This window comes from Microtus pennsylvanicus, chromosome 4 (genome assembly GCF_037038515.1).
Source record: "Microtus pennsylvanicus isolate mMicPen1 chromosome 4, mMicPen1.hap1, whole genome shotgun sequence".
Taxonomy (NCBI): domain Eukaryota; kingdom Metazoa; phylum Chordata; class Mammalia; order Rodentia; family Cricetidae; genus Microtus; species Microtus pennsylvanicus.
In genome coordinates, this window is record NC_134582.1 from 109,379,895 (window position 1) to 109,406,801 (window position 26,907).

A 26,907-nucleotide genomic window follows, 5' to 3' on the forward strand; every position below is an offset into this window, starting at 1 on the left:
AATGGTGCTGGCACAACTGGATGTCAACCTGTAGAAGAATGAAAATAGACCCATATCTATCACCGTGCACAAAACTCAAGTCCAAATGGATTAAAGACCTCAATATCAGCCCGAAAACACTGAATCTGATAGAAGAGAAAGTGGGCAATACCCTACAACAGATGGGCACAGGCGATCGCTTCTTAGGTATAACCCCAGAAGCACAGACATTAAGGGCAACATTGAATAAATGGGACCTACTAAAACTGAGAAGCTTCTGTAAAGCAAAGGACACTGTCACTAAGACACAAAGGCAACCTACTGACTGGGAGAAGATCTTCACCAACCCCGCAACAGACAAAGGTCTGATCTCCAAAATATATAGAGAACTCAAGAAACTAGACTTTAAAATGCTAATTAACCCAATTAAAAAATGGGGCGCTGAACTGAACAGAGAATTCTCAACAGAAGAAGTTCAAATGGCCAAAAGACACTTAAGGTCATGCTCAACCTCCTTAGCGATCAGGGAAATGCAAATCAAAACAACTTTGAGATATCATCTTACACCTGTAAGATTGGCTAAAGTCAAAAACACCAAGGATAGCCTTTGCTGGAGAGGCTGCGGAGGAAGGGGTACCCTCATCCATTGCTGGTGGGAATGCAATCTTGTGCAACCACTGTGGAAGTCAGTGTTTCGGTTTCTCCGGAAATTCGGGATCAACCTACCCCTGGACCCAGCAATACCACTCTTGGGAATTTACCCAAGAGATGCTCTATCACATGTCAAAAGCATTTGTTCAACTATGTTCATAGCAGTATTATTTGTAATAGCCAGAACCTGGAAACAACCTAGATGCCCTTCAATGGAAGAATGGATGAAGAAAGTATGGAATATATACACACTAGAGTACTACGCTGCGGTAAAAAACAATGACTTCTCGAATTTTGCATGCAAATGGATGGAAATAGAAAACACTATCCTGAGTGAGGTATCCCAGGCCCAAAAAGACGAACATGGGATGTACTCACTCATAATTGGTTTCTAGCCATAAATAGGGTTCACGGAGTCTACAATAGGCGAATCTAAAGAAGCTAAGTAAGAAGGTGAACCCAAGGAAAAACATATAGTTATCCTCTTGGATAAGGGAAGTAGACAAAATTGCCGGGGGGGAAAAGTGGGATCTTGGGGGTGGGGTGGGATGGGGGTTAGGGGAGATGGGGAGAGAAAAGGTAGAAGGGAAGGAGGGTGGACTTGGGGAAACAGGAGGATCGGGATAAAGGAAGGTTGGATAGGGGAGCACGGAACCACAATTCTTAGTTAAGGGACCCACTTTAGGGTGGGCAGGAGACTTGACCCTAGAGGGGCTCCCAGGTGCCCAAGCTGATGTCCCCAGTTAGTTCCCTGGGCAGCTGAGGATAGGGAACCTGAAATGACCCTACCCTAGAGCAATACTGACGAATATATTGCATATCATCCTAGAACTTGCATCTGGCGATGGATGGAGATAGAGACAGAGACCCACACTGGAGCACTGGACTGAGCTCCCAAGGTCCCAATGAGGTGCAGAAGGAGTGAGAACATGAGCAAAGATGTCGGGACCACGAGGAGTGCACCCACCCACTGAGACAGTGGAGATGATCTACTGGGAGCTCACCAAGGCCAGCTGGACTGTTACCAGAAAAAGCATGGGACAAAACTGGACTCTCGGAACATGGCGAACAATGAGGGCTGAAGAGACGCCAAGGACAATGGCACGCGGTTTTGATCCTACGCAATGTGCTGGCTTGGTGGGAGCCTAGCCAGTCTGGATGTTCACCTTCCTAGATATGGATGGAGGGGGGAGGACCTAGGACGTACCACAGGGCAGGGAACCCTGACAGCTCTTTGGACTGGAAAGGGAGGGGGAGAGGAGTGGGGGGAAGGGGAGAGGGGTGGGAGGAGGGGGAGAAGAGTGGGAGGAGGGGGAGAAGAGTGGGAGGAGGGGGAGGGAAATGGGCGGCTGGTGGGAGGAGGTGGAAATTTGTTTTTTTTTTTCTTTTCTTTATCCTCCTTTTATCAATAAAAAAATTTAAAAAAAAAAAAAAATGAAACATAGAGGAGCCAGTTTTAGAAAGAATGTCGGGAAAAGTAGAAGAGAGAGCGGGGAAAACCAGAAATGACCAAGATGGTACTAAAAGGGCAGCTGTGATGAAGTTTTGAAAAGAGAAACACACAACTTAAAATCAGCAAACATCAAAATGTACACCAGTTCTGCTAATGGATACAGAAATTATGGCTGACCATACAACAGACTATTCTTCAGCAGTAAAAAAGTAAAGTATTGATCCCTGTTATGACATATAGGAACTTCTAAACAGTATATAAGTAAAGTAAGTCTGGCAAAACAAATCAGATAAGCTATGACTGCATTTATCTGAAACATCCTAAATAGGCTATCTATAAAAAAACATTTATAAATACATAAAGAAGATTGCAACTACCTAATGCTCATATTAAGTATGTTCTATGGTTTAGCAAATATATAAGAAAAAGACAAAGGTGTCTTTGTGAGATAAAGAACCAAAGTAGACAAAAGACCCTTGACCTGGAAGAAGAAAATCTGCGGGTAAGTGTGGGTATGCACTCTGAAATGAGGCCGACTTTGCATCATTGTTTAACTTCCTTAAAGAAATGAGACTGCATGGGGGTTCCGGTGCACATCTGTAATGTAAACATTCAGGAGGTCAAGGCAGCAACATCATGAGTTTAAGGTAGCTGTAAAAATCTAAGAGAAAGCAAAAGGAGATGGGGAGAGGAAGGCACGGGAAAGAGAATGACATCTTCGGAGAGTAAAGAGCAAAGGTGGAGCAGGTGACCTGGGGCCATGACTACCTCGCACTGCACAGTGGATTCAAAACTGAGACTGCGACTAGAGAGATAAGAAGATGGAGAAGGGAGACTGGCACATTCGGGATAATTTCACAGGACAGATAACAAGAAAATAAAATAGAGACTGGGACACCATCGTCAAGAATTATGTTTGTGTGGAAATGAACATGAAGATTTGAAGACAGAATGATGCAGGCCAAATATCACCAAGTTCCAGCACTGAAATCATCTCTAATGTAGCCCTGGCAGTGGGAGATGCACCAGTGTGGTAGTCTGAATAAGCCCCCCCACCATAGGCTCCTCTATTTGAGTGTGTAGTCACCAGGGAGTAGCATTACAAGGATTAGGAGGTGTAGCCTTATTGGAGAAAGAATATCACTGGGGGTTGGGCTTTTAGGTTTCAAAAGCCTATGCCAGGTCAGGCTCTACCTCTCTGCCAGAAGATCAGGGTGTAGCTCTCAGCTACTTCTCCAGGATCGCACATGCCTGTTGCTATGTGCACTGTCATGATGATAATGGACTAAGCCTCTGAAACTGTAAGCAAGTCTCCAATTAAATGCTTTCTGTTGTAAGAGTTGTCTTGGTTTGAACCCTAAGAAAAACATATATAGATCCACCTGGAAAGAGGAAACATATAAGATCGCCTGACAAAATTGGGAGCATGGGGGTGGGGGAGAAGGAAGAGTAGAAAGGGAAGAGGACGGGAGAAGGGCAGAGGTGAGGAGAACTTGAGGGAATTGGATAGTCAAGATGGAGGAAGGACAGAGATGAGAACAAGAAAAGAGATATCTTGATTGAGGGAACCATTATAGGGTGAGCAAGAAACCTAGCTCTAGAGAAATTCCCAGGAATCCACAAGGATGGCCCCAGCTAAGACCCTAAGCAATAGAGGAGAGAGGGCCCGATCTTGACTTGCCCTGTAGTCAGACTGATGAATGTCTTAAATATCACCATAGAACTGATGGAAACAGCCAGCAACTGATGGAAACAGAGGCAGAGAACCATATTGGAGCACTGGAATGAGCTCCCAATGTCCAGTTGAAGAATGGGAGGAGTGAGAATGTGAGCAAAGAGGTCAAGACCATGATGGGTTCACCCATTGAAACAGTTTACCTGTTTCATGGGAGCTCACCAACTCCAGCTGGACTAGGAAGGAACAAGCATAGGACCAAGGATTTATCCATGCTGCATGTACTGGATTTTTGAAAACCTATTCTCTTTGAATGGATACCTTGCTCAGCCTAGACACAGTAGGGAGGGCCTTGGACCTTCCCAAAGCAATGTGCCTTACCCTCTCCGAGGAATGGATGGGGGGTGGGGTAGGAGGGTGTGTGGAGAAAATGGGAGAAAGGGAAAGAGTGGGAACATGGATTGGTATGTGTAATGAATAAAGATAGTTTGTTTTCTTTTTAAAAAAATAAATTAAAAAATTAAATCTTAACAAATACTAAAAAAAGAAAGAAAAAGAATTGTCTTGGTCATGGTGTCTCTTCACCGCAATAGATTATGGTGACTAAGACAACCATAAAGAAGTTCCTCTGAGGAGTGGATGGGGGATGGTTAGGGGGGAAGTGAGGGGTTGGGAGAAGGGAAGGGATGAGGAACTGGGGTTGGTATGTAAAATGAAAAGTAAATTTTTTAATAAAAAAATACAAAAAAAAAGTGAAGTCAATGGAAGCAAGTGAGTTTGAAAAACTGCAAGATCAGTCTTCATCTGTGAAGAACAAGGAGTTAGCTAGAGTTCAGCAGCCATGGCGTGACAGTCAGAGAAGGCAGGAGACTCACAGGAGAGAGTTTATGGTAAAAGCAAAAGAGCAGACATTATCATCAAATCACTGAGTGAATAAAATCTGAAGCACAAACGCCAGCTGGAGAAGGAAACAACAAAACGTAAGGCAAAGGACACATCAGAGGTGAGGATGGTCCAAGGCTCACTCCCAGGCTCACAGGGAAGAAGAGAGCAAGGGGGAAATCACGGCCTCCACTATTATAATATAAACAATTCTTTTGTTTAAGAATAGACTGAGGGTCTGACCCAATACCTAGAGTAGTCTCAGAATGTCAGAGAGACCTCTGCCATAGCAGGGACACAGATGTTGGGCATGTGCAATCCCCTTCGCGTGCTCATTACCTTGTCATGAACCGTCATACAGCTTGCTGCATCCTTCTGCAGAATCTCCGTCACCCCATTGGAAAGCCTTTCATACTTCAGTTTGGGTTCCTCTTCGCTCTCTTCCTGCATGAAAAGCAGAGGAACACTGTAGTCACTGTGGCTTTGTTCTGAATGACTCAAAATGTACTTATGGATAGCAAGAGACAATTTCTTCATTCAGTGTTAAAGACTACAACTGTAGATATACGTTAAGATTCCTGTTTCTCTTTGCCAACTACATATACGGTTTCACTGGAGGAATAAATTCAACTACTATTGTACTGTAAATAACTGTATGTTCAACCTTACTATGTGGTATAGTATCTAAGATATTCTCCATCCTCATGATGATAACTACAAATCAAAAAATCAAAGATAGCTATAACTCTATAGTGATTTGAAAGAGGCATAATTTTACATTTGTAAGTTTAAGACAAAGTTCCCAAACCAAGAGCTGTGATGGCTTAGGAAGTCGGCCCTACACCCATGCACTGTGGACAACACTAAATGGACTCAACCGCTTCATATATGAAGAGGACATGAATTTGAGAGAGGGATGGGGAAAGGAGTTGGAGTGGGGAGCGAGGAGGGATATGATGTAAATTCATTATGCTCATGAATGAAACTCTAAAAAAGAAGGCATCGGCCCCACAGCAGCTCACACAGCGGCTGGCAGGTCAGTGTTGACTTTGGTGGGAAGACTCACTTCCTTACTCATGAGGCTTTCCCTGGGCGCCTGAACACCTCAAAAGCATGCAGCTTCTCCCACTGGGAATGCATCCAAGAGCGAACAAAATAAAGCCTTGTGCCTTGTTAGGCCTAGCCTCCAAGGTTGCACACTTCACATCTACAAAATTCTACTGATCTTATGGGTCAGTCATGATTCAATGTGGCAGGAGAGGACACAAGAACATAAATAAGAGGCTGTGAGGACTGTGGGGAGGGGCATCATACAATTACAAGAACATTAATAAAACGTTTAAAAGAAACATTTCATGAACACTAATGAACATTCCTCAGCTCAAGAGTATACAAGCTACCAGCTTTTGAGCAACAAAGTATTCTACCAGGGTCTGTACACATACTGTTAACTTTCCATGACTGAGAACTAAGAGCAACAAAATACACAGTATAATGCACAGTATTCCATAGGAAGAGGAAAAGGTACCACAAAATAATAAACCCACACGGAAGCTGTAATATCCCCAGACTGATCTGTGTTGATATATGACACAGCTAATTAATCAAGTCTTTAAAAAAATAAACTGGAAAGATTATAAAAACAATAAACCCTTTGTATCTCCTAGGAAGAATGAGACACTCAAAAGGAAACATTAGATGTCATACAGGTGCACTGTGTTCCAAGGGAAATGTGTTAAATACAAATTGAATCCTCAACAGCAGCCCTTAGAATAAGATGCCACATGTTGCTCAAGTGGACATCAAATGTGCACTCAATGAGAAAGTTAATTCTAGCCTCCCAACTATTTTGCATAAAAGCACTCATCCACGGACCATTAGAGAAGCTTACTGTAAATAAGGCTTGCCTGCCTTATTTATAAGTGAAAACTAAGTAATCTTGCTCACATAAATATACCAAAATAAATACGTTTACAACACAGTTCAGTGAAGCATTCCCACAAGGTTTCAAAAACCATAAATAAAATGAAAACTCAGTATTAGGCACTTTATGTACCATTTCATGCTTTCCTGACAGGTATCCTTTATGTTTACTTAAGAGCAAGCTAAAGGTGAATTTTAAGCCTTTTTTCTTTGCCTCCTTGTCAAAAGAAAGAAAATAGGAAATGAGTCAAAACTACAATTCACAGAGGTTATTCTGCTATTGCAGACTCTATATTACATTTTAAATAAAAAAAATTTAATCACAAGGATTTAATATCTAGTTTCACTTTAATTTTGGGGAAAAAAATTAAACAGAAAAAAAACGTGCAGCTTGAACTTTCATGGTAAATAACTCTGTGTTAATAAAAAGCAAATCAATAATTTTGTTAAATTTTAATAATCCTACAAACCTACAAATAAAACCATCAACAGTCTGAGTTGAGATGACAGTTACTGTGTTACTATGACAACCTGGTGGAACAGAACACATACTGACTTGCAGCTAAGTGAAGATATGAATAGAGTGACATTTACCCATACAAGGAAAGTTTGCAGCTTCCCTTCAAAAAGAATCAATTTCTCAACAAACACAGACTCGTACTAAGTGTATAGCACTTTTAATTAAAGACAAATCCTTGAACCATTCTATGAAATTCTAGAGCACTATCTGAGAATAAATGTCATTTCAGGGTCACTTTTGCTGAGTTTTGAACTTAAGAGGAGAAAATCACCTCAGGAAACAACAAATAAGCTCTGAAGGGTTTCTCTGTTAGAAGCTGTTCCGCGGCCCTTCCTTTTGTCAGTGTGTCCCGGGAGGATGACCACCCCAGCGAAGTCCAGGGCACTTCACCTGCCCTTGTGCACCAACACCAGCATCATTTTCAACATTGAAAATTCCAGTATACAAAAACTTGAGTTTAGCTAAAGTATTCTACATTTTAATTTTTATTAATACCTTTGTTTCACACATTAATACATTTTATACAATGCATTATGGACACTGTTATGGTCCAAATAAAGATTTGAATTTCACATACAGAGGGAAAATGTTAACTAGGGTTGGTGGTATATACCTATATTCCAACTGCTTGGGAACTGAGGCAGGGAAATTGCAAGCTTGAGGCTTACTGGACTACACTTGAGTTCAAGGCCAACAGTGCTCACTTAGCAAGACCCTCTCAAAACAAAAACACGGAATAAGGACTGGAACATAGCTCAGCACATGATTAGAATACACAGGTCGTCATTTCAGTCCCCAGTTTCACATGCATCAAGTGTCAACCATGAAATTTTCTAGTCCTCCTATTCATACAGAAATTAAATTTTTATTTCTGAATACTATCCTTTATTAAATTCAACTTTAACTTTCTAAACCAAAACTAACATTAGGTAGACTTAAGAAAAAAGGTGAGATATCACACAAAGCCCAGATTCAGCTGTAAAAACGTCTCCAGGCAATCACTCCTCGGCAACCCGCCGCTCTGTGTAGATGCCAGTCCCCTTCCAGGACACCGCAGCTGAACCATTAGGAAATTTAATCAGATGAATGCTTTACCTAGTTTCCTGTCATCAGCTACATCTGACTAGGGGCAAATCCTTTTAATAAATATCCAATGTTTTAAAGCTGGATACAATAGGGAGACACTAACATCCTCAAAGAATTTCTCAGTGTTTAAAAAAAAAAAACAAAAACAAAAAACTGCTCTCATACAGCTCAACTTTCCACAGTAAAAACCAAGTGTTAATAAAAAGCAAATCAATAATCAACCATAGGTATGAAAGTCTAAAATAAAGGTTTGCTTCCTCTAGGACATTCTGTCTAGAACTCTAATTACCTTGAGGAAAACTGAAATACTCAAAATTGTACTCATTCTTACAAGTTCAATATATAAAAAATAACTATCAAAATCCAATATCAGGACATTTGAATTTCAGAATATTTGTATTTTAAATTGTCTCTCATTACCAATACTTTACTTCATAGAGGATTCATGATATATGCTAATATTTCTGATCAATTATAATTTGTTAAAGAAAACAAAGAACATACAAATTAGGAATTTCTTAAAGGCATTATTGAAATCAATGTCAAACAAAACACAATTTGAAACTCAAACACATAAAAATAATTTAAAGGAACAGATCTAACTACTTCCATAGATTATTATATCCAAAGCTTCAGAAACAAATTGAAATCACATATTATGAATAAACACATTTACTATGATCTCTATAAATGTGCATGCACACAGGACTCCTTCAAATTTAGTACACAGAGTATGCCTTTAATCCCAATACTAAGGAAACAGAGGAGGCAGGCAAATCTCTAGAAGTTCAAGGCCAGTCTGGTGTACAAGGCAAGTTCCAGGATAGCAAGGGCTCTACGTAGAGAAACCCTGTTTTGAAAACCCAAACAAAACAAAACAAAACAAAAACAAACAAAAAGAAACACCTTCAGAAAGGGTGGCGGAGATCTAGAGTGAGGAAAGGAACTTATGAAAAGACAAGGCAGGTGAGGCACAGAGTTAGTCAAGGGCTAAGGCCTTAGGCTCATTCTCTAATGCCCCTCCCTCAAATGCACTAAATGAATGAGATCTCTTTAAAAAGGTAAGCTGTGCTGTTAATGACTGTGTGCTATACTTCTATTATAGAAGCAGCAGTTTATTTATATGAAAAGATGAACATCTGATAAGAAAGATGACTCCAAAGCTCCTTCTAAAGTATCAAAATATGTCAAAGAAACTACATAATGAAGCTGAAAGAGTAATTTCTGCTTTCCATCAATAACATAAGGTATTACAGCTGCCTCAGTGACCACACTTCTTAGGAAAGTGCCATGAAGACAACGACCTGTAACAAAACAACTGTGGTCACAGCTTCCAGACGCCTTTCCATCAGGCTGCTGACAGACAAGCAGCTGACTGTTGTATGGATGCTAATGTTACATTTTCATCCTTTAAGCAATATGGCTAATGTGAAAAAAATCATAAAAACACTAAAAGTTGGAACTGATAAATTACTACAGATGGCACAGGCCTGCTCTTTTAAACATACAGAAAAGTCACCAAGATTCTTCATACCTACACGGGTCGTTTTGTTTTAGGTTTTGTCATATTTCTCCCTTCTTGCCTTTGCTTTTCACCCTATTTATTCATTCATTCATTCATTCATTCATTCATTCATTCATTCATTGCATACTAATCTCAACTCCCCTCTTCTCTTCCTCCCCGCACCCCAACCCTCCTCTGCTCCACAGAATCGGTGGTGAGGCCTTCCCTGGGAAGTCAACTAAGTTTGATGCAGCACTTCGTTGATGCAGGACCAAGCCCACCCCCACACCCCCATCCCACTCCCTAGACTGAGCAAGGTATCTCTCCAGAAAGAATGTGCTCCACAAAGTCAGTTCATGCATTAGGGTTAGATCCTGGTCCCACTGCCAGTGGCCACATATAAATGCCCAAGCCACACCATTTATTTATTTATTTATTTAGCCATTTATTCTTCTCCCATCTATTACATCCCAACCCGACTCTCCTCCCGACTCTCTTCCCAGTCCCCCCCCCCCCCCCCGCCTCTCCTATCCCCTAGATCCACTCCTCCTCTTTTTCCCTTCAGAAAAGAGCAGACCTCCCAGGGATGTCAACTGGACACAGCATAACAATATACAATAAGGCACGGCGCATACCTCAATATCAAGCTAAACGAGGCAACCTGGTAGGAGGGAAAAGGTTCCAAAAGCAGGCAAAAGAATCAGAGACAGTCCCTGCTCTCACTGTTAGAGGGGTCCCGCAAGAACACTAAGTTACACAATCATAACATATATGCAGAGGAACTAGGTCAGTCCCATACAGGCTTCCTGATTGTCAGTTCAGTCTCCGTGAGCCTCTCTGAGGCCTAGTTAATTGATTCTGTGGGCGGGTTTTTGTGGTGTTCTTAACCCGTCTCCTACAATCCTTTCTCCCCCTCTTCCATGGAAATCCCAGAGCTCGATCTAATGTTTGGCTGTGGGTCAAGATCTGTTTCCACCAGCTGCTGAATGAAGCCTCTCTGATGACAATTGGGCTAGGCACCAGTCTATGAGTACAGCAGAAATGAGTTAGGCCTCACTACATTGACTTTTTTTTTCTTTTTCTTTTTTGGTCAGGCATGCTTGGTTTGGTCCTGGGTCTCTGAGCTGTCCAGCCTCTGGTTCCTGGCCCTCCAGACAGCGTCAGGTGTGGGCTTCCTCTCATGGTGTGGGTCTCAAGTTGGACCAGTCACTAGTGGGCCATTCCCACAAATTCTGTGCCACCTTTATTGCAGCACATCTTGCAGGCAGAACAAACCGCAGGTAGGTTTTGTGGCTGGGTTGGTGTCCCAGGCCCTCCAATGAGGACCTTGTCTGGCTCCGCATCTCCCATTCCTAACTGTCTTCACAAAGGTCAACCTCGAGACCCCAGAGTTTCCACTGCACTAGATCTCTACTTCACCCCTAAAACGGCCCCCAATTCCAGTCTTCTCGTCCAGTACTCACCCTCCACACACACACACACACACACACACACACACACACACACACACACACACCTCATCCCTCCTGCCACACCATTACCCTTAAAGCATAAAACACATATTGGCGAGTTACTCACAATCAGGGGGCTTCTGTTCCCTAGTAAGTGCCTGACGCCACTTTAGCCATAACTTGGACATGTGGCAAGAAGTTACTACCGGCAGCTCCCAGCTTCCGCAGAGGTCAGAGTGGGTTTGAAATAATGTACAATGTACAGCCTGTCCAAAAAAACCAAAGCACTCAAAAACCCCATGGTGCCCAAGTCAAACACCACTTAGTTAAAGACATTAACATCACTCCCAGGAAGTATTTTCCGAATGCTTGTCAGGTGAAAGATATCATAAAACACCCTGCACAATGCAAATTTCTCTCCAGAAACTTAGTGTATTCGGTAGGAAAAAACCAGAATACACATCAAATAGTACCTTTCTCAGCTTCCTACTCTTCATCTATGGACAGGGGTGATAACCTGACCTATGTCACATGAGGGGGAATCACTGCTCTGCTGTCTGGCCAATATACTCTAAAACAAACATGCACTTCATTTCTTATAGAAATAAATGCTATTTCCATAAAAATAAAAATAAATTCCACTGTTCGGTATCGTTCAAACTCCATCATCTGAACTGAAATCCCCGTTTTTGGAGCCTCGCTCCTCACTCAAATACTCTAACTAGGAAAGGGAAGAGAAGTTGAGCCTGGAATAATTGAAGAGCACTGCTTAAGATGCACCAGTCAGGCAGGCTTCATAAACCTGCTCTCTCCTTTGCCCTGTAGTACCAGAATTTCATGTTCAATTCAAGGAGAAAAAAAAACAAGGTGAAGGTTCCCATGCCCTACGCCACATACCATAAACAGGATCAACTCTCATCATTTATTTTATATTGGGAAAGCGATAAGAATATATAGAAGAGGAGGAAAATGAGAAAAGCAAATAAGCTTTTCATTTCCTCCCAGCCATATGGAATAACCTCACCAATCTTCAAGCTATGCCATTCGGGTGGACAATTTCCGCCACTAAAGCCAACATAACCCTCTTTTCCTTTCTTCCCAATATCCTCTGGTGATCACAAGATCCTTAGAAGCAGAGTTTATGCCTTTTCATTGTTCTGAACTTCACCTAACAAAACTGTGGTTACCCAATAAAGACCAGTCAAAACAAACGTCTGTAGCAGCAGAAGACCCAAGTTTAGCAAGCAGCTTCCTTAAGGTATCCTCAATTAGATCTCCACACTCCAAAGCAGAGATTAGGAGCCAAAGCAACTGCAGGTGTCATAGAAACCCTGGAAGGTGTGTTACTCTTAAGAGGGAAAGAGGAGGCTTGAAACAGAGGGAAGGCAGTGTAAACTGAAATTTTAGATAAATTTCTATAAATGTTGCTCCTCCTCTTCTAACAGAGATAGAAAGCAAAGGCCATATAAATTCAATTTTCAAAAACATTATGTTAAAATGTGTACCCTGTTATATGAAAAAGAACAAACGTTAAATCCTTGTAAAGGCTGTTTTAGCAGAGACTTAATGCTTCGCAGGCATGGCTAATTGCATATCAATGCCGCTGATGACCAGTCCCACCTAAACTTTGTCTGTCTCTCTCTCTCTCTCTCTCTCTCTCTCTCTCTCTCTCTCTCTCTGCCTCCCCTTTCCCCTTCCCCCCATAACCACCTGAATAAATATTCAACCTCACTCTGCAAGTCATGCCTATCCATGTCTCTGTCTTCTGCCCGCCAGCCATGTGTCTCCCTGTCTGGGACCAGCCACTGCTCAGGGACCAGCAGCCGTCTCTGCCTGGGACTGGCTGCTCCCAGAGCCCACTGCCTGCCACCACATGGCCTGCTACCACCATTTGGGACCTACAGCATTTCTGCTGCCTACTGCCATCAGGGATCTTGCAGCATTTTTTAAAATCATAAAAACCTGTGTGTTAAAATTAATGAGTTAAAAAAAAGCAATTTAATTTTCAATAAATGATTCAGAATCTCTGTGTACAACGTAAGATAAATGATTTTGTGGGGTGAATTTTCTGATTTAAAAATAACTTCTCCTAATTTCTTACAATGACTGGTTTTCACTTCAACAAAACTAAAAGGGAGCTCTCCATATGGCTGAAATTCCTAGAAGCTGATTTCATTTTAAGATTAATTTCTCACTCTCCATATTATTTTGAATAGCTTCAGCTGTCAATTCATTTTAATTTTACTGTTTAGCCGGGCGATGGTGGCGCACGCCTTTAATCCCAGCACTCGGGAGGCAGAGGCAGGTGGATCTCTGTGAGTTCGAGACCAGCCTGGTCTACAGAGCTAGTTCCAGGACAGGCTCCAAAGCCACAGAGAAACCCTGTCTCGAAAAACCAAAAAAAAAAAAAAAAAAAAAAAAAATAATTTTACTGTTTAATACTAAAAATTTAATATATTTAACTTATTAAACTGGTAATATGTTTACAGTTTACAGGCCTCAGAACTGTGAAGAAACTAAACTGCATCAAAGTCATCATGTTTAAAAAATATCGAAAAAAAAAAACTTAGCCATTCAGCTGCTTGTATAAACTTACAAGGCTAATAGACCCTTCACTCATCCACAGCAGGCCCCAGTGTTTCAGCCCACATATGATGCTCTTCTCTGTCCTTGGTTCTCCTCTTAAAACTGATGTACTGAGGGCTGCAGGGATGTCTCAGTGATTAAGAGCAGTGGCTGCTCTTCCAGAGGTCCTGAGTTCAACTCCCAGCAACCACATGGAGGCTCACAAGTATCTGTAATGAGATCCGGTGCCCTCTTCTGGCCTGCAGGTGTACATGCAGAGCACTCATACATAAAAAATATAAGTAAATTAAAAGATTTAAAAAAAACTAATATGTTGAAGGTTTTTGTTTTGGCTTGGTTTGGTTTTTGGTTGTTCAAGAAATGTGTTGGTTTTTAACAAATATTTTAATTCATAAAATTTCATTTCTGGTCCTTAGTCACCTAGTGTAACTCCCAATTATATCAACCCTGCCTTGTCAAACTCTTTTCGTTTGGTTTCACTTTTCAAAATTAATAAAAATCACACACAATAGAAGACAGTGTTCCTTTCTCAGATATTTATTAAAGCAAGAGCTTGCTGAAGGCTGAGAACTACACTTATCTGTGTATAAGGATATAAGGACAGGCCTATACAGTGCAGTTAGTAATTATACTAGTTGAAAGTGGACATAGTATGTTCTCATCTAGAGTCTATGACTTACTTCACAAGACATGAGTAGTTGGCTTGGTTTACTGTACCAGGCATGAATTCCACCCTACTAAACAGGGCTTAAGTAGAATTGGATGGCTGTTGGTTAGGACCAGAGTTGTAAGTGCCACTATCACACGCTTGGAACTATCTTGCTCTCTGGTACACTGTCTAATTCCAAGTGATCAGCCTTAAACACATATACATAGAGCAGTGCTAAAAAGAATGGACTCAGTAGGATATATTTCTACATACACATAACAATCATATATGTAACAACAGTAATTAAAGAAGAGGTCACGAATTTAAGGAGTTAAAGGGGACGCAGGAAGAGTTGGAGGAGGAAGACCTTGGGGAAGTGATATAGATATGTAAATATATCTATATGTAAATCAGAGTTCTGCTCTCTCAAGACTATCAACAGGTGTGACTAGATGAAATTCTCAAAAAAGGTCAAGAAAATAAGACCTTGAGATAAACTTGCTAACAAGTCTTCTCCATAACTTAAGAATCCACTTAATGTGGAATTTCAGGAAATGATAGAAGTATCAGGCAACTTGTTACAACACATTGTTGAAAACTCTACTTAAAAATGAAAGTTTGAACACTTGAACACAGAAATGAAAATATATAAAGCAAATGCCTGACTTCCAAAGCTCAAGGGTTAAAAAAAAAATCTGATAGTAATAAGATTTAGAGGGAAAGGAGAACAGGATGAAGAAAGGTTCTTCAGCCTACTTGGTGATGTCTTAAAATACTATTCCTGGAATAGACAGCGATTCAAACTGAGTAAAGAAACCCATGATGGGTAAGAGTCCATGAAAATGCATGTTCCAAAGACAGGTAAGACTGGGAAATGGAAAAGTGTTCATCCCAAGACAGATGCGATCATCTGTCCTGTTGCAGAAGCACAGGCATTATTAAAATTAATAAAAAGGGAGGAATTGTGGAGGCCCAAAGAGGCCAAAGGTCAGAGAGTTTGAGACTGCTATAAGTTCATTCAATGTCATTATGCTTTTAACCCAAACAAAGGTCCCACCTGTGTGTAAATCAGAGTTCTGCTCTCTCAAGACTATCAACAGGTGTGGCTAGTTGCCAGACCTTGCACTCCTGAAATGGGGAAGTAGTTGGTTCCTACCTAAAACAAAAGTCTAAGGATCCAACTAAGTTCCAGTTCCCTTTATGGAAATTACTTGGGATTCCACCCAGAGAGTGGTTTGCCTACAGAGTGTTTGGTCTAGGGTGTGGGAGCGGAGGAATGTAGCCTGTGACTTTCAATTTGCGTGTTAATGCAGTTTTTTGTTTTACTCTTATGTTTGGGGGTCAGGGGTATATTAACCAGTTGGAAATTAAACACGGGTGAGAATTTTCAGTACTCACTGAAGTTTCCTCCCTCCCTAAAAAAAGAAAAGAAAAGGAAAGAAAGAAACCCATGAAAATTTCTGCCAAGCTGGCCTGTGGCCTAAAACCTGAGCTTGCCCATCAACATATGAGTACTTTGCTGGTCCACAAACTTACCTCACGCAGTAACTGGAAGATAAACCCCTCTTCCTAAAGAACTAGTGGAGAGGCCTCCAGCCTCTCGGGCTGAAACACAAGTTGGCAAAGGAGTGACTCAAGTGAAGATGTAACACAAGCTGAGTCACTAATGATGACAGGAAGTTCACACAACAGAAGCTGGGTGATAAACATTGACGTTTTCCAACCCTGACAGCAACCATATGAAGCAAATACACTATAGACCCATTTGTCACATGAAGAACTGAGAGAAAGACATTACAGAACATGACTCCCAGGTCACAGAAAGTATGAGGGACAGCCAAGCTACAAACCCAAAAGCTGAATCGTTTTCTAAGCAACATCCCAGAAAGCACAGAGCTGGAAGACAAGACGATGACAAGAGTCTGGAGTTGGAAGCCATTTCTCTCATTCACAGGTTCTGCGCGATCCCTCGGGTTTTGATTACTTCGGCCGGCTCTCATTTCCTACTCGCCGCTCCCCACCACACACCCAGGCCCTCCATCTCTATTTCTGAATTTTGCATTTCCAGTTTAGGACAGTTGATCATAACGCCACTGACCTGTCCAACTATAACAGAGTCATGTTACAGGGTTCTGTCGCCAAGTAATCTGGAGTCTCACTTTCTGCTTTCAATCTATAGGAGCTCTGGATGCATGCTGCCTCCAGTTTATGTTTAAACAGCCTGACTTTCCTGGGACAGCAACAGCAGAAGCTCCTGAGGAGGAGCTGGAGGACCTGGGGGCAATGGGGGTGGTGTTTCTAGGATGCTGAGTTGTGTGGATGGACTGCAGAGTATTTTCTTTCAGCCTGCGGCACCTTTGTCACAGAAGGAGGAAGTCAAGTCCCCTGATCAGATCCTTAGTACTCAGTACTTTGAATTTCTACTTTGAAGCTTCCCTTCAGCTCCACATTTATAAAGAATGCCTCCCCCTTCTTGCTCAGAAGCAGCACCATTCAGCACCGCCACCTCTGGTCCCCGTCTTTCAAAAGTGCCATCCTTGAGATTCCTTGGTTTCTACTAGATCCCTTGCCAAAAAACTCCCAGCCCTGGCGGATCTTCTGGCTTCCTGGGTATTTCTCTCCCCTGGCACATTCTGTATGTTATTCCCCCGTGCTCTCGGGTTATCCTGGAGGCTGGCTCTATGCTTTGCTCCCGCTCGCTGGCACTCCATTAGTACCTAGAGGAGATCTGGAAAGATTTGATCTGAGTGGCCAGTGACGTCCTCTTCATGTCTGAGAGAAGTTCTAGGAGAGGGCTCAAGCACTGCCTTATGCACCAGCGATTCGGGAAGTCGGGGTTCTCGCCTAAAATTTCCAAACGTAACAGTGGTAATGGGAACTGTTCTCCCATACACTACCAGACGTTAACAGAGGTACCTGCAGTTTCATGGTACTAAGAATCCTATAGTGAAATGTTAAGAGCTATAACCAGAAACTGTCATCATCTATATGGTGTGTCTGGAGAAGTATGTATAAACCCACCATTTCACAGGAAAAGCAAAATCCATGTCAAGTATGCAATATATATCAACAAAAGATGAAGAGACTATCAAATACAGTCACACTGGTAGAAATTTCTTGCAGATTAGCAAGATACATTTTCATTTGCCTTCCCGAAATGAAATATTAAAAGAAAGCATATTACCCATTAGTCCATCCACACAATTTAGATTCTAATTAATTTGCAATATGCTCAGCCTATTTCTTTCAAAACTTGACAGAGCTTTGAAAAGGCGTTTCTCAAAGCAGTGACAGTATTAAAAGAACAATTTTATTTCCCTTGTGTAAATATCTTTAACAAAACTCCCAGGTAGTTTCCCTTTTAAAGAAATGAGCTACAGGCTGGGCGATGGTGGCGCACGCCTTTAATCCCAGCACTCGGGAGGCAGAGGCAGGCGGATCTCTGTGAGTTCGAGACCAGCCTGGTCTACAAGAGCTAGTTCCAGGACAGGCTCCAAAGCCACAGAGAAACCCTGTCTCGAAAAAACCAAAAAAAAAAAAAAAAAAGAAATGAGCTACAATTTCATTGATTCAGGAAACAGAGATAGGTATAATATGGTCATTCATTTTCATGGAAAAAGAAAATGAATAAATATCAGGAATGAGGTTGTAGCTCAGCAGTGAGGCACTTGTCTAGCAAACGTGAAGGAGCTGGGCAGAATCTTCAAAACCACAGGAGAAAACATACACATTGTAAAACCACAGCAAAAACTGTGAAGACCAGCAGGCTTTAGCAGATGGGCACCGGTTTCTAAAACTCTGTCAGTCCTCCAGCATGCACAGCTGTGGGTGCAAAGCCGAGAGCCATGGTGGAGTGGTTGCCTCAGGAGACGAACAGAAATGTTTGGTCCCCTATATATGTTTAAGCTAATTCATTTAATGTTTTAAAGACAACCAGCATGCTATTTTTTAAGTATCTGCTTTCTAGTGCTCATCTTTCAGCTCCTGGGAATGCCAGACTTCATTGCCCACAAGCTCAGGATAACGCCGAGGTAAGTGGCAAACGTGCAGGCTCCATCTTACCTCTGATTCGTCTGTAGACTCCTCAAGAGACCCAGTTTCCTGCAAGCACAGAGGAGAGAGGGGTCAGAAGAATGAAAACAATTTGCAGTGGACAAGAATCACCGCACCCGCCTGCTTTGCTGGGAAAGTCGTTTGCAATGACATTTTAGTGGATGCCACGTGCTCAGCTCTCACCCCTTCCATAACTTCACACCATGGCTAGCCTGGGACAGGCAGAGGAGGGGGTAGGATTATGGGGCTCCAAGCTTCTGTTTTTCTCTTTCAAATTCTGAACAAATTGCCCTAGGAACTTGATGCGTGAAAGCTAAACACTCAGATACTGGAAATCCACCTGGCAAAACCTCGCTGATAACACAGGGGAACAAGAAACCACATCAAAAGAGCCAGTTGTTAAGACTGAAATCTCTTTCGTTGATGAGTCAAAATTACTGTCTTGCTAAAAGTTTTAGGAAGGAAATTCATGGGGGGAGGGGTGGTTGTTTAGTGAGACTCATTTGTGCAGTCTGGCTGACCTCGAAGCTGATGATGACCTTGAACTTCCCATTCTCCTTTCTCTACAGCCAACAGACTGGGATTACGGAGGCGTGACACCGTGCTTGTTTTTTCTGTCACTCTGGGGACAGAACTCAAGGCTCTGGGTAGGCTAGGCAAGCACTCTACAGCTAAACTACATCCCCAAGTCGAGAACAGTTCTCGTAAAAAGAATCTTCCCACAGAGGTACTCATCACACATGTTATAAGCCCTTTAATAAACTAGTACCTCTAAGACAAATTCCTCCACTTAGCACAGCTCCCTTCTTGCTGCACAATGAATCTTGCTGCTCGGGAGGAAACAAAGCAAAAAGGGAAAAAATGGACTTGATCCCGCTAATCTCTCACCTGTCCACCGAAAGAGAGAATCTGCTGATGCCACGCATCCTCAAAGAGGTCAGCAAAATGAAGATTTACTTAACGTACTTATAGATATCAATAGCAATAAAAAGTTACAGCTAATATGCTGACATCAAATGTAAGCATTTTAGAATCCATAAGGCAAACAAACAAAGCGAACCAAAAAAGTGTGATAACATCCCAGATATAACGTATTTTTAAGGAAAAAAAAGAACATTTTAAAGAAAGCCAGATGCACATTTTATTCAATTCAACACGGATAGCAAGATAAATGTAAATCTAGTGCTGAAAAGCAGCTTTACTTTATATGTCAAAAAAAAAAAAACAATAAAAGCTTGGGAGGAGACAAGTAACTTCTAGAGAAAGTTTCAGTCTTAGCATGCAGTTCGTTTGACTTAATGGGACTCAGAATCTCAGAACTCTCAATAGTTTAAAACTGCAAACCTCTAAAACAACTAGATGGTCTTACATCTGCATGCCACGCACACACACACACCAAAAAGAGAATCCAGCTTTCCTACCATTTGATAGTTGTCTACACAGTTAACAGGAAGCATCCCACCGACCCTTCTAAACCATTTCTCCTCTGCACTCACCATCCAGTTCTTGGTTTTAGTCCTCTTTGCATCTTAATCTATCTCTTCTAAACATTCCACTTTTAAAATTAAGTCACTATTCCACAGAACACAGAGGCCAGAAATAGTCCAAGTAAGCAGCACTAGCTAATTTCCCACAAGCGTCCTAAGAAAACACAATGGGAAAGGGCTCATCGTTTATAATGATGCTGAAAGAACTAGGTCTCTACATTTATAAGAATGAAAGCAACTCAAAATGGACAAAACGCCCAAAGGTAGGCTATAATATCCTGAAGCTCCATACAGAAGCCTTACCTGACATTAGCCTTGGCCTTGGTTTCTTGGCTATCTCACAAAAATCGAAGGCTACAGATGCAGAAATAAATAAATGCCAATGCATCAAACTAAAAAACCTTCTGCATAGCAAAGCAAATAATACATAAAGACAGCGTATGGGCTGCAGAAAAAAAAATTGTCAGCCATATATTTCACAAAGGGCTAACCTCTCACACCTGCAGAGAATCCACACAACTCAACAGCAAGAAAACATAGACCCTAATTAAAACCAGGTCCTAAATAAACACTTCTCCAAAAAAAGGCATTCAAAATGGACAACTGGTTCATTCAAAGGTGCTCAGACTCTCTAATTGCGGAAATGCTAATCAAAGCCACTCGATCACTTCAGATAACTGTAGAATAGCTTTTCCCAGAAGGACAGGTATGAGGAGAGCTGTGAAGGGGCTGTTGTTGCATTATCTTCTTATCTGTGCAACAGAAAGGGGGAAATGTCAAATGGGCAAACGTAATAAAGCAGGAGCTATTAACCTCAGGGGTGTGTGGAAATGGCTTAATACAGGTCACCCGCACACAAAGCAGCAGATATGCGGGAATAAGTATTCTAAAGAGCTCAGGTACAAAATAAAAGCCACAGCTGCTATGGATATATTCAATGAATTGTAAGGATTTTTTTTCCAAAGAGCAGATTAGTTGTGGGAAAATGGACAATTCTGGGAAGGAATTAGGATCCTCATACACACACACATCTCATAACATCATACTGTTTACCTCAGACACACAGCAGAAACTGGTTTTTATACATTTTTATACTTACTAGTCTGACTTTGTTACTGACCATCTATCTCCACTCATAATACTAAATGTTTTACCATCTGTATGTCTATAATACAGCATTTGAATATTTCTAACCCCTTAGGACAGAATAATGAAGTACAGAGTTTGAATTTAATGGTTTCCAAAATATCTCTGATCTGAGTTCCCTGAATATTAAATAGCACTAGCAAAGCAATGTTGTCATTGCTGTGTCTAGATTCCGATTTCCCACATTCAGAGTGCTGAAAACATACATGGTTACTCTTCCAGAAAATTACATTAAAAATCAGAATATTTTTTAATGTGGCATCCACTCAAGTATACATATTTGGTAAATGGGGGAGGCTCACGTGCTTCATGAAAACAACATAAATCATCAATAGAAGTAGTCCAGACCTCACAATCCAATGTCATACTTGTTCCACACCAGAAATAATGCAAGAGAGTTTTGCACCAGCTGAGAACGTATTTCAGGGCCCTGTAAGACCCACCGTCAGCATTAGCACAGGCTACCTGACCAGAGGTCTGGCCTCAACACATCTACATTCCCATCCACGTTATGACAGCAATGCATGACAGACCTCGGATATGAGCCCAGTATGGGTGCTTAGCAGTTTCTTTGACCAATCCTACTACTTAATAGTTCTACAGACAAATAAGTAAACAGAAAGGCATAAGAATGCAAACTCAAGAAACAAGACTAAACCATGAGCGAGGTTGCCATTGAAGACTGCATGGTTTTCAACATTTTTAGCCTCAAGAAATCTCAAATTTGCATCAAGAAAACATAAGCTAAACGGTGTTGTTCCTATGTAATATAAGTCAAACTCACCAAACAATCCACAACTAATATATGATTTTATGTATATAATGAAGTAAAATAGAGACTATCAGAGCAATGTGGAGATAGGAAGTTATTAGTAGGTAAGGTCTCAGTGTGTAAAAAAAACTCCAGCACAAGGTATGGTGGTGATGACCGCACAGCAACTTAAATATTACTTAATCTAACTGAATCACATACTTAAAAATTACTGAATTGATGAACTTCATTTCCAACTAAAAACTCAATGCTGTTTTGGCTGGAGTTTAGACTAGAAGATATGCACTGATATAAATAAATGTTCAGTCACTCAAATTCTAGGCAGCGAGCTTAACAATTAATTCAGTAATTTACCTTTCTTTCCCAAAGCAATCACTTGAACACCAATCATCTATCTGAAGAACTTCCCTTAAGACTGTGTTGGACCTGAGATACTCATCAGCTGCCCAAAGACTGATAAAAAGTTATCAGACTGATAACTGCCATCCTCAAAGAACCAGCACTGGTCTCCCAGGTCGACTAGACCAGCCGTGACTCCCCAGCAAGGCAGATAAAGAGTGATTTCTGACACCAGGAGACTTCTATTCTCTCTAGCCCCTCCACAAATCTAAGCCCCTCTATCCACACTAAGTAAGCTACAACTGAGAACCACATGCTGGTGTCTCCAGGTTAGAAACAGCAAAATGACAGGCAGGATTTAGGTGTGACCTACAAATGTGTTGTTATACCTAGATGAGGTTTTCAGAAAAATCTGAATTTCCAACTTCATAAAAATCACATTACACAGCCGGGCGGTGGTGGCGCACGCCTTTAATCCCAGCACTCGGGAGGCAGAGGCAGGTGGATCTCTGGGAGTTCGAGGCCAGCCTGGTCTACAAGAGCTAGTTCCAGGACAGGCACCAAAGCTACAGAGAAACCCTGTCTCGAAAAACCAAAAAAAAAAAAAAAATCACATTACACCTCCACAGTATCAGTATTTCTGCTTAATTTCAGTTGGAGCTGCGCAGCAACGCCAGGATGGAGGATGCTGTACCCCTCAACATCACTTCCAGCCTCACTTAGGTCATGGACACCTGCCTTGAGGTAGCGATCCCCAGTGAGATTTTCCTTAGGGCATTCCCTCCTCCTAGCCCTGGCTCAGCTCTACAAAGATCCTTATAGTTTTCCAGCTTCAAGTATTGTCTCTGGGACTCAGTGGGGAAGATGTCCTACTGCTTCAACATGACCTTCACTATCGTAAACCCTAAGTTCCGGGTACCACCCTAAGATGTAAATGTGAAAAGCACTAGCTACATCCAAATATACACTATCCTTAATAGCCCAAACTTGGTTGCCCTGGCCAAGCCTGATCTGGACAAGTAATCTTTGTGTTATTTATAAGTTAACTATTTCACCCTCACCATTTTAATAAATTTATTTCCTAACAAGTCTTAAAGAATAAATTAACAGGCAAGGAAATAGAGGCACTGAAGTATATACAAACCTGACTTTTATTTTTTTATGCACAGAGATATTCATAAGCACAGACTGCACCATCTAATAACCAAAATGAAGATGGAACTCCCCTAATTTCTAAGACACAGTAGTAAAAATCAAAATCAAAACTCTCTCCAACAGCCAAAAAACTGATGGCTAATTTTGTGGCTGAGTGGGGAGGATGAAAGTGAGGGAAGGTTAAGAGGAAGAAATGTGGAGAATGTGGTCCATATTACACCTGAATTAGTAACCTCCCAACATGTTAAATATGACACAACGGTTTCCACACACTCTACTGAACAGAATTTACAACATGACAATTATAAGTGTTCTCCTCCTACTAGATTCATTTCCTCACTTAGGGTTTGGAAACCACTAGCTCTTGGGGAGATACAGACATGAGGAAGCTATAGCCCTCGTTCTGAGGACTCAGCAATCTGCAGGAGACAAATACACCCACCAGACTTCAAGCAGAGTGTTATTCATGAGAGGTCGAGACAAACACTGTTGGGCATCTGTGACTATGAAAGCCACCTATAAATCGTTCCAGAACTAAGCAAAAGTGCTGGTTACAAGAATTCCAGGCAGAACTGTGGCTATTAGCTTCTATGAACTATAAAACACAAATGTTACTTTTTACAAAGTACTTTTTTTTCTATATTCAGCAAAATCAAGGCTTCCATCATGACTTAAAGACATCTGTTTACCCATACTTAAGCAGTGATTTTAGCTTTAAACTGTGGGTTTTCTAATAGTATGTAAACTCAGTACAGACGTCACCCTTTTGGCTCGTCATTAAATTCAAGGGGAGACAATCATCAAATAACACCGCACGCAGGTAAGATAAGTCAGTGGGCTTACTCTTGTGCTATTCACCTAGGAAGGATGCTTGCATTTGCAGGACAGGAACCAAGAATACGCTTTGCCTCCCTCTGTGATTTGTACTGTAGTTCGCTTAACATACATGTCAACTCCTAAAGTACTCAGGAGGAAGAAAAAGGGATGCCATCATTTCCAAAAATATTCAGGGTGGCAAAATATGAGCACATTTACTTACTTGATGTTTGTGTACTTTGCCACCAAAAACCTGTTTACAAAGGCCTACTATCAGATTATAGTGGCTTCTTACTGTAAGTGCAAAATGTACCAATCCAGAAAATAAGAAAAATCTGCTCTTGTTTAATCTTCAAAGGACTAATAATGAGTAAATTATTTATTTTCTTTTAAGGAATCGTAATTTTTTATCAAATCATTAAAAGACAATAGACTACTGGTCTTTCTTAAAGCTACATTGATACAGTTGGGAAGAAATGCTCTTTCCAATAGTACATTGGCTGCTTAACACCACAGGAGGAATAAGGGCTACAAGGAAAACCATCAAGCATCAAGATGATAAGGGCTAATTTTACTTCACAAAGATCATGTGCGTGTGAACATATTTAGATTTAAGTTCTTTGGCATACTTTAAAAAGCAGAGTGATCTAGTGAAAAAAAAGTGACCTTTGGAGACATGAAACTAAAATATTATAGATATAAGCATAAGAAAATTCAAAATAAATTTCAATCCATTTATCTGTAAAATCCAATAATTTAATATACTAAGTATGAAAGCAATATCCCAATATTGGTCATCAGTAGTGAATATATTCTTACCATGTGGCATGCAAAAGTGAAAATACACAAGAAAAATAATTTTAAGACAGGCCGGGCGGTGGTGGCGCACGCCTTTAATCCCAGCACTTGGGAGGCAGAGGCAGGCGGATCTCTGTGAGTTCGAGACCAGCCTGGTCTACAAGAGCTAGTTCCAGGACAGGCTCCAAAACCACAGAGAAACCCTGTCTCGAAAAACCAAAAAAAAATAAAAAAAAATAATAATTTTAAGACATGAGTATTACACAGAATAATATCAGAAGGTGGTCTCCAAGAATGAGCAGGAACTCTCAATTGGAAAGCAAAATTCCACAGACGCATGAAGAAAATAAAGGAGAAAGTGCTGTAGACAGCAGAAGTCCTCAAAAGAGCCAGTGAGCCAAGGCTCTGGGTGGCAACACGCCTGGCTTGTGTGCAGAACTACAGGACAGGCACTGTGAGACCAGGGCAGAAGGGGAGGATCGTGGTCGGAAATGAAGTCAGAGAGCAGTGGTAAGGGGGTGGCTCGCATAGCCCTGTTGAGTAATCCCACACTGTTTTACTGCAGTTTGGGATAAGAAGGTTTGAGACATGGAAGCATTATATACCTTCTACACAAGAGTAAACATTTACCTCACAGAATTCTTTTGGAAGGACCAACTGTCCTGTGAAAGGAGCTTTTTAAGCTTGGAAGCACTGCAGAAATGGGAAACATCTTATTATCTAGCTGATTTTCTAATTTCTAACATCAGACAGCTTTGTCAAACTCCTCTTCTGCATGAGTGGGGAAATAAGGAGTACTCCTTTCGATCGCACTGGATATAATCTAGGAACTTAACGAACTTGGACTTTTGCTTTTCTACAAACCACAACTATGTTTCAACAGAAACAGAAATGCCCTATGTGAAAAGCCCTCTCGCAGTAGTCAAACTGAGTAAGGCCTGCTGTGAAGGCAAGTCCTGTTTCCCTTTGAGCTGCAGTGCAAGAGACAGTTTGCAGAAATGATGGGTAAGAGGCTCTTGCTAACACAATCCCAAACGCAGATTCTTCCTAGTCAAAGTCCTTGACTTTTGGCATACATAAAATAAGTACGATGTGAATGGTAAAAAGTCTACTACAAGTCAGTGTCTCTTACAGCAGTAAGCAGTTCGTCGTCATCACTTCCTAAGGAGCATCACAGAAAATGGTAGACGGGCTAGTTAATGTAAATGGGCAAAATATTATTTATGTCAAACTGAAGTGACACTAGAAACGGAAACTTAAAGGGTCTCTTCCAAGGTCTGGCCTTAAAGTCTTCGATTCTGTCGGTTTCATTCAGTTTTTTTCTCTGCCCTAATGTACGGCTATCAGAGAGGCTGTATGAAAATACGGCAGTAATTTCTACTCAACACCTCAGTGCTACCTTCCGAGCTACAGGATGTACTTTGCCATCTAAGTATCGCCAGCAACAGGGATAATCCCCTAAGCACTGCACAGCCCACACGACTTGCCTTCTTCAAAAGAATTCCACGTAATTTAAAGCAGAAGGGCTGAACCGAAGCTAGGCCGGCTCGGATGGCGGGGTGTGCATGGTTCTACATCCGAGAGGAGGGGCCGCCCCAACTAACTCGGCCACGCCCGCCTCGTCTCTGGCCCTCTGCGCCCCAAAACCCCTCACTCGTGTCTCCAAGTCCCTGCTGCCCCGAACTAGCTCGGCCAGCGTTTACCTGCTCCTCTGCTTCCGCCATAGCGCAGTCTGAAAGTCACATGACATACCCGGAAATAAGAGAAAACAGCCCCTGTCCACAGCCTACTGGGAAATGTAGTTTTTCCCCAAATCAATCCGGTTCCTTATCCAACTCTCATTATTTCTCAACAGAGCTCTGTTTAAGACAATCCATGTATATATAGTTAATGTTAGATTTTGTTTTGTTGTTGGTATACGTTCTATTTTTTATTGCAGTATCTATTAAGGGCTTTCTATTCCAAGCCTGGTTTGCCGTAAA

At 41.4% G+C, this 26,907-nt stretch overlaps 1 protein-coding gene across 1 annotated transcript in view; it reads right to left on the reverse strand.

Annotated features, from left to right (window-relative positions):
• The window catches only part of Vps41 (VPS41 subunit of HOPS complex), a 143,131-nt gene extending 116,438 nt beyond the window's left edge, over positions 1–26,693 (reverse strand). The window contains exons 1-3 of the mRNA XM_075970144.1: positions 26,629–26,693; positions 18,422–18,460; positions 4,980–5,084 (exon numbers count right to left, since the gene is read on the reverse strand). Of these exons, the coding sequence (XP_075826259.1) occupies positions 4,980–5,084; positions 18,422–18,460; positions 26,629–26,649 (165 nt within the window). The 5' untranslated portion in view covers positions 26,650–26,693. The remainder of the gene's footprint in view (positions 1–4,979; positions 5,085–18,421; positions 18,461–26,628) is intronic.
• Between the last annotated feature and the right edge of the window lie 214 nt (positions 26,694–26,907).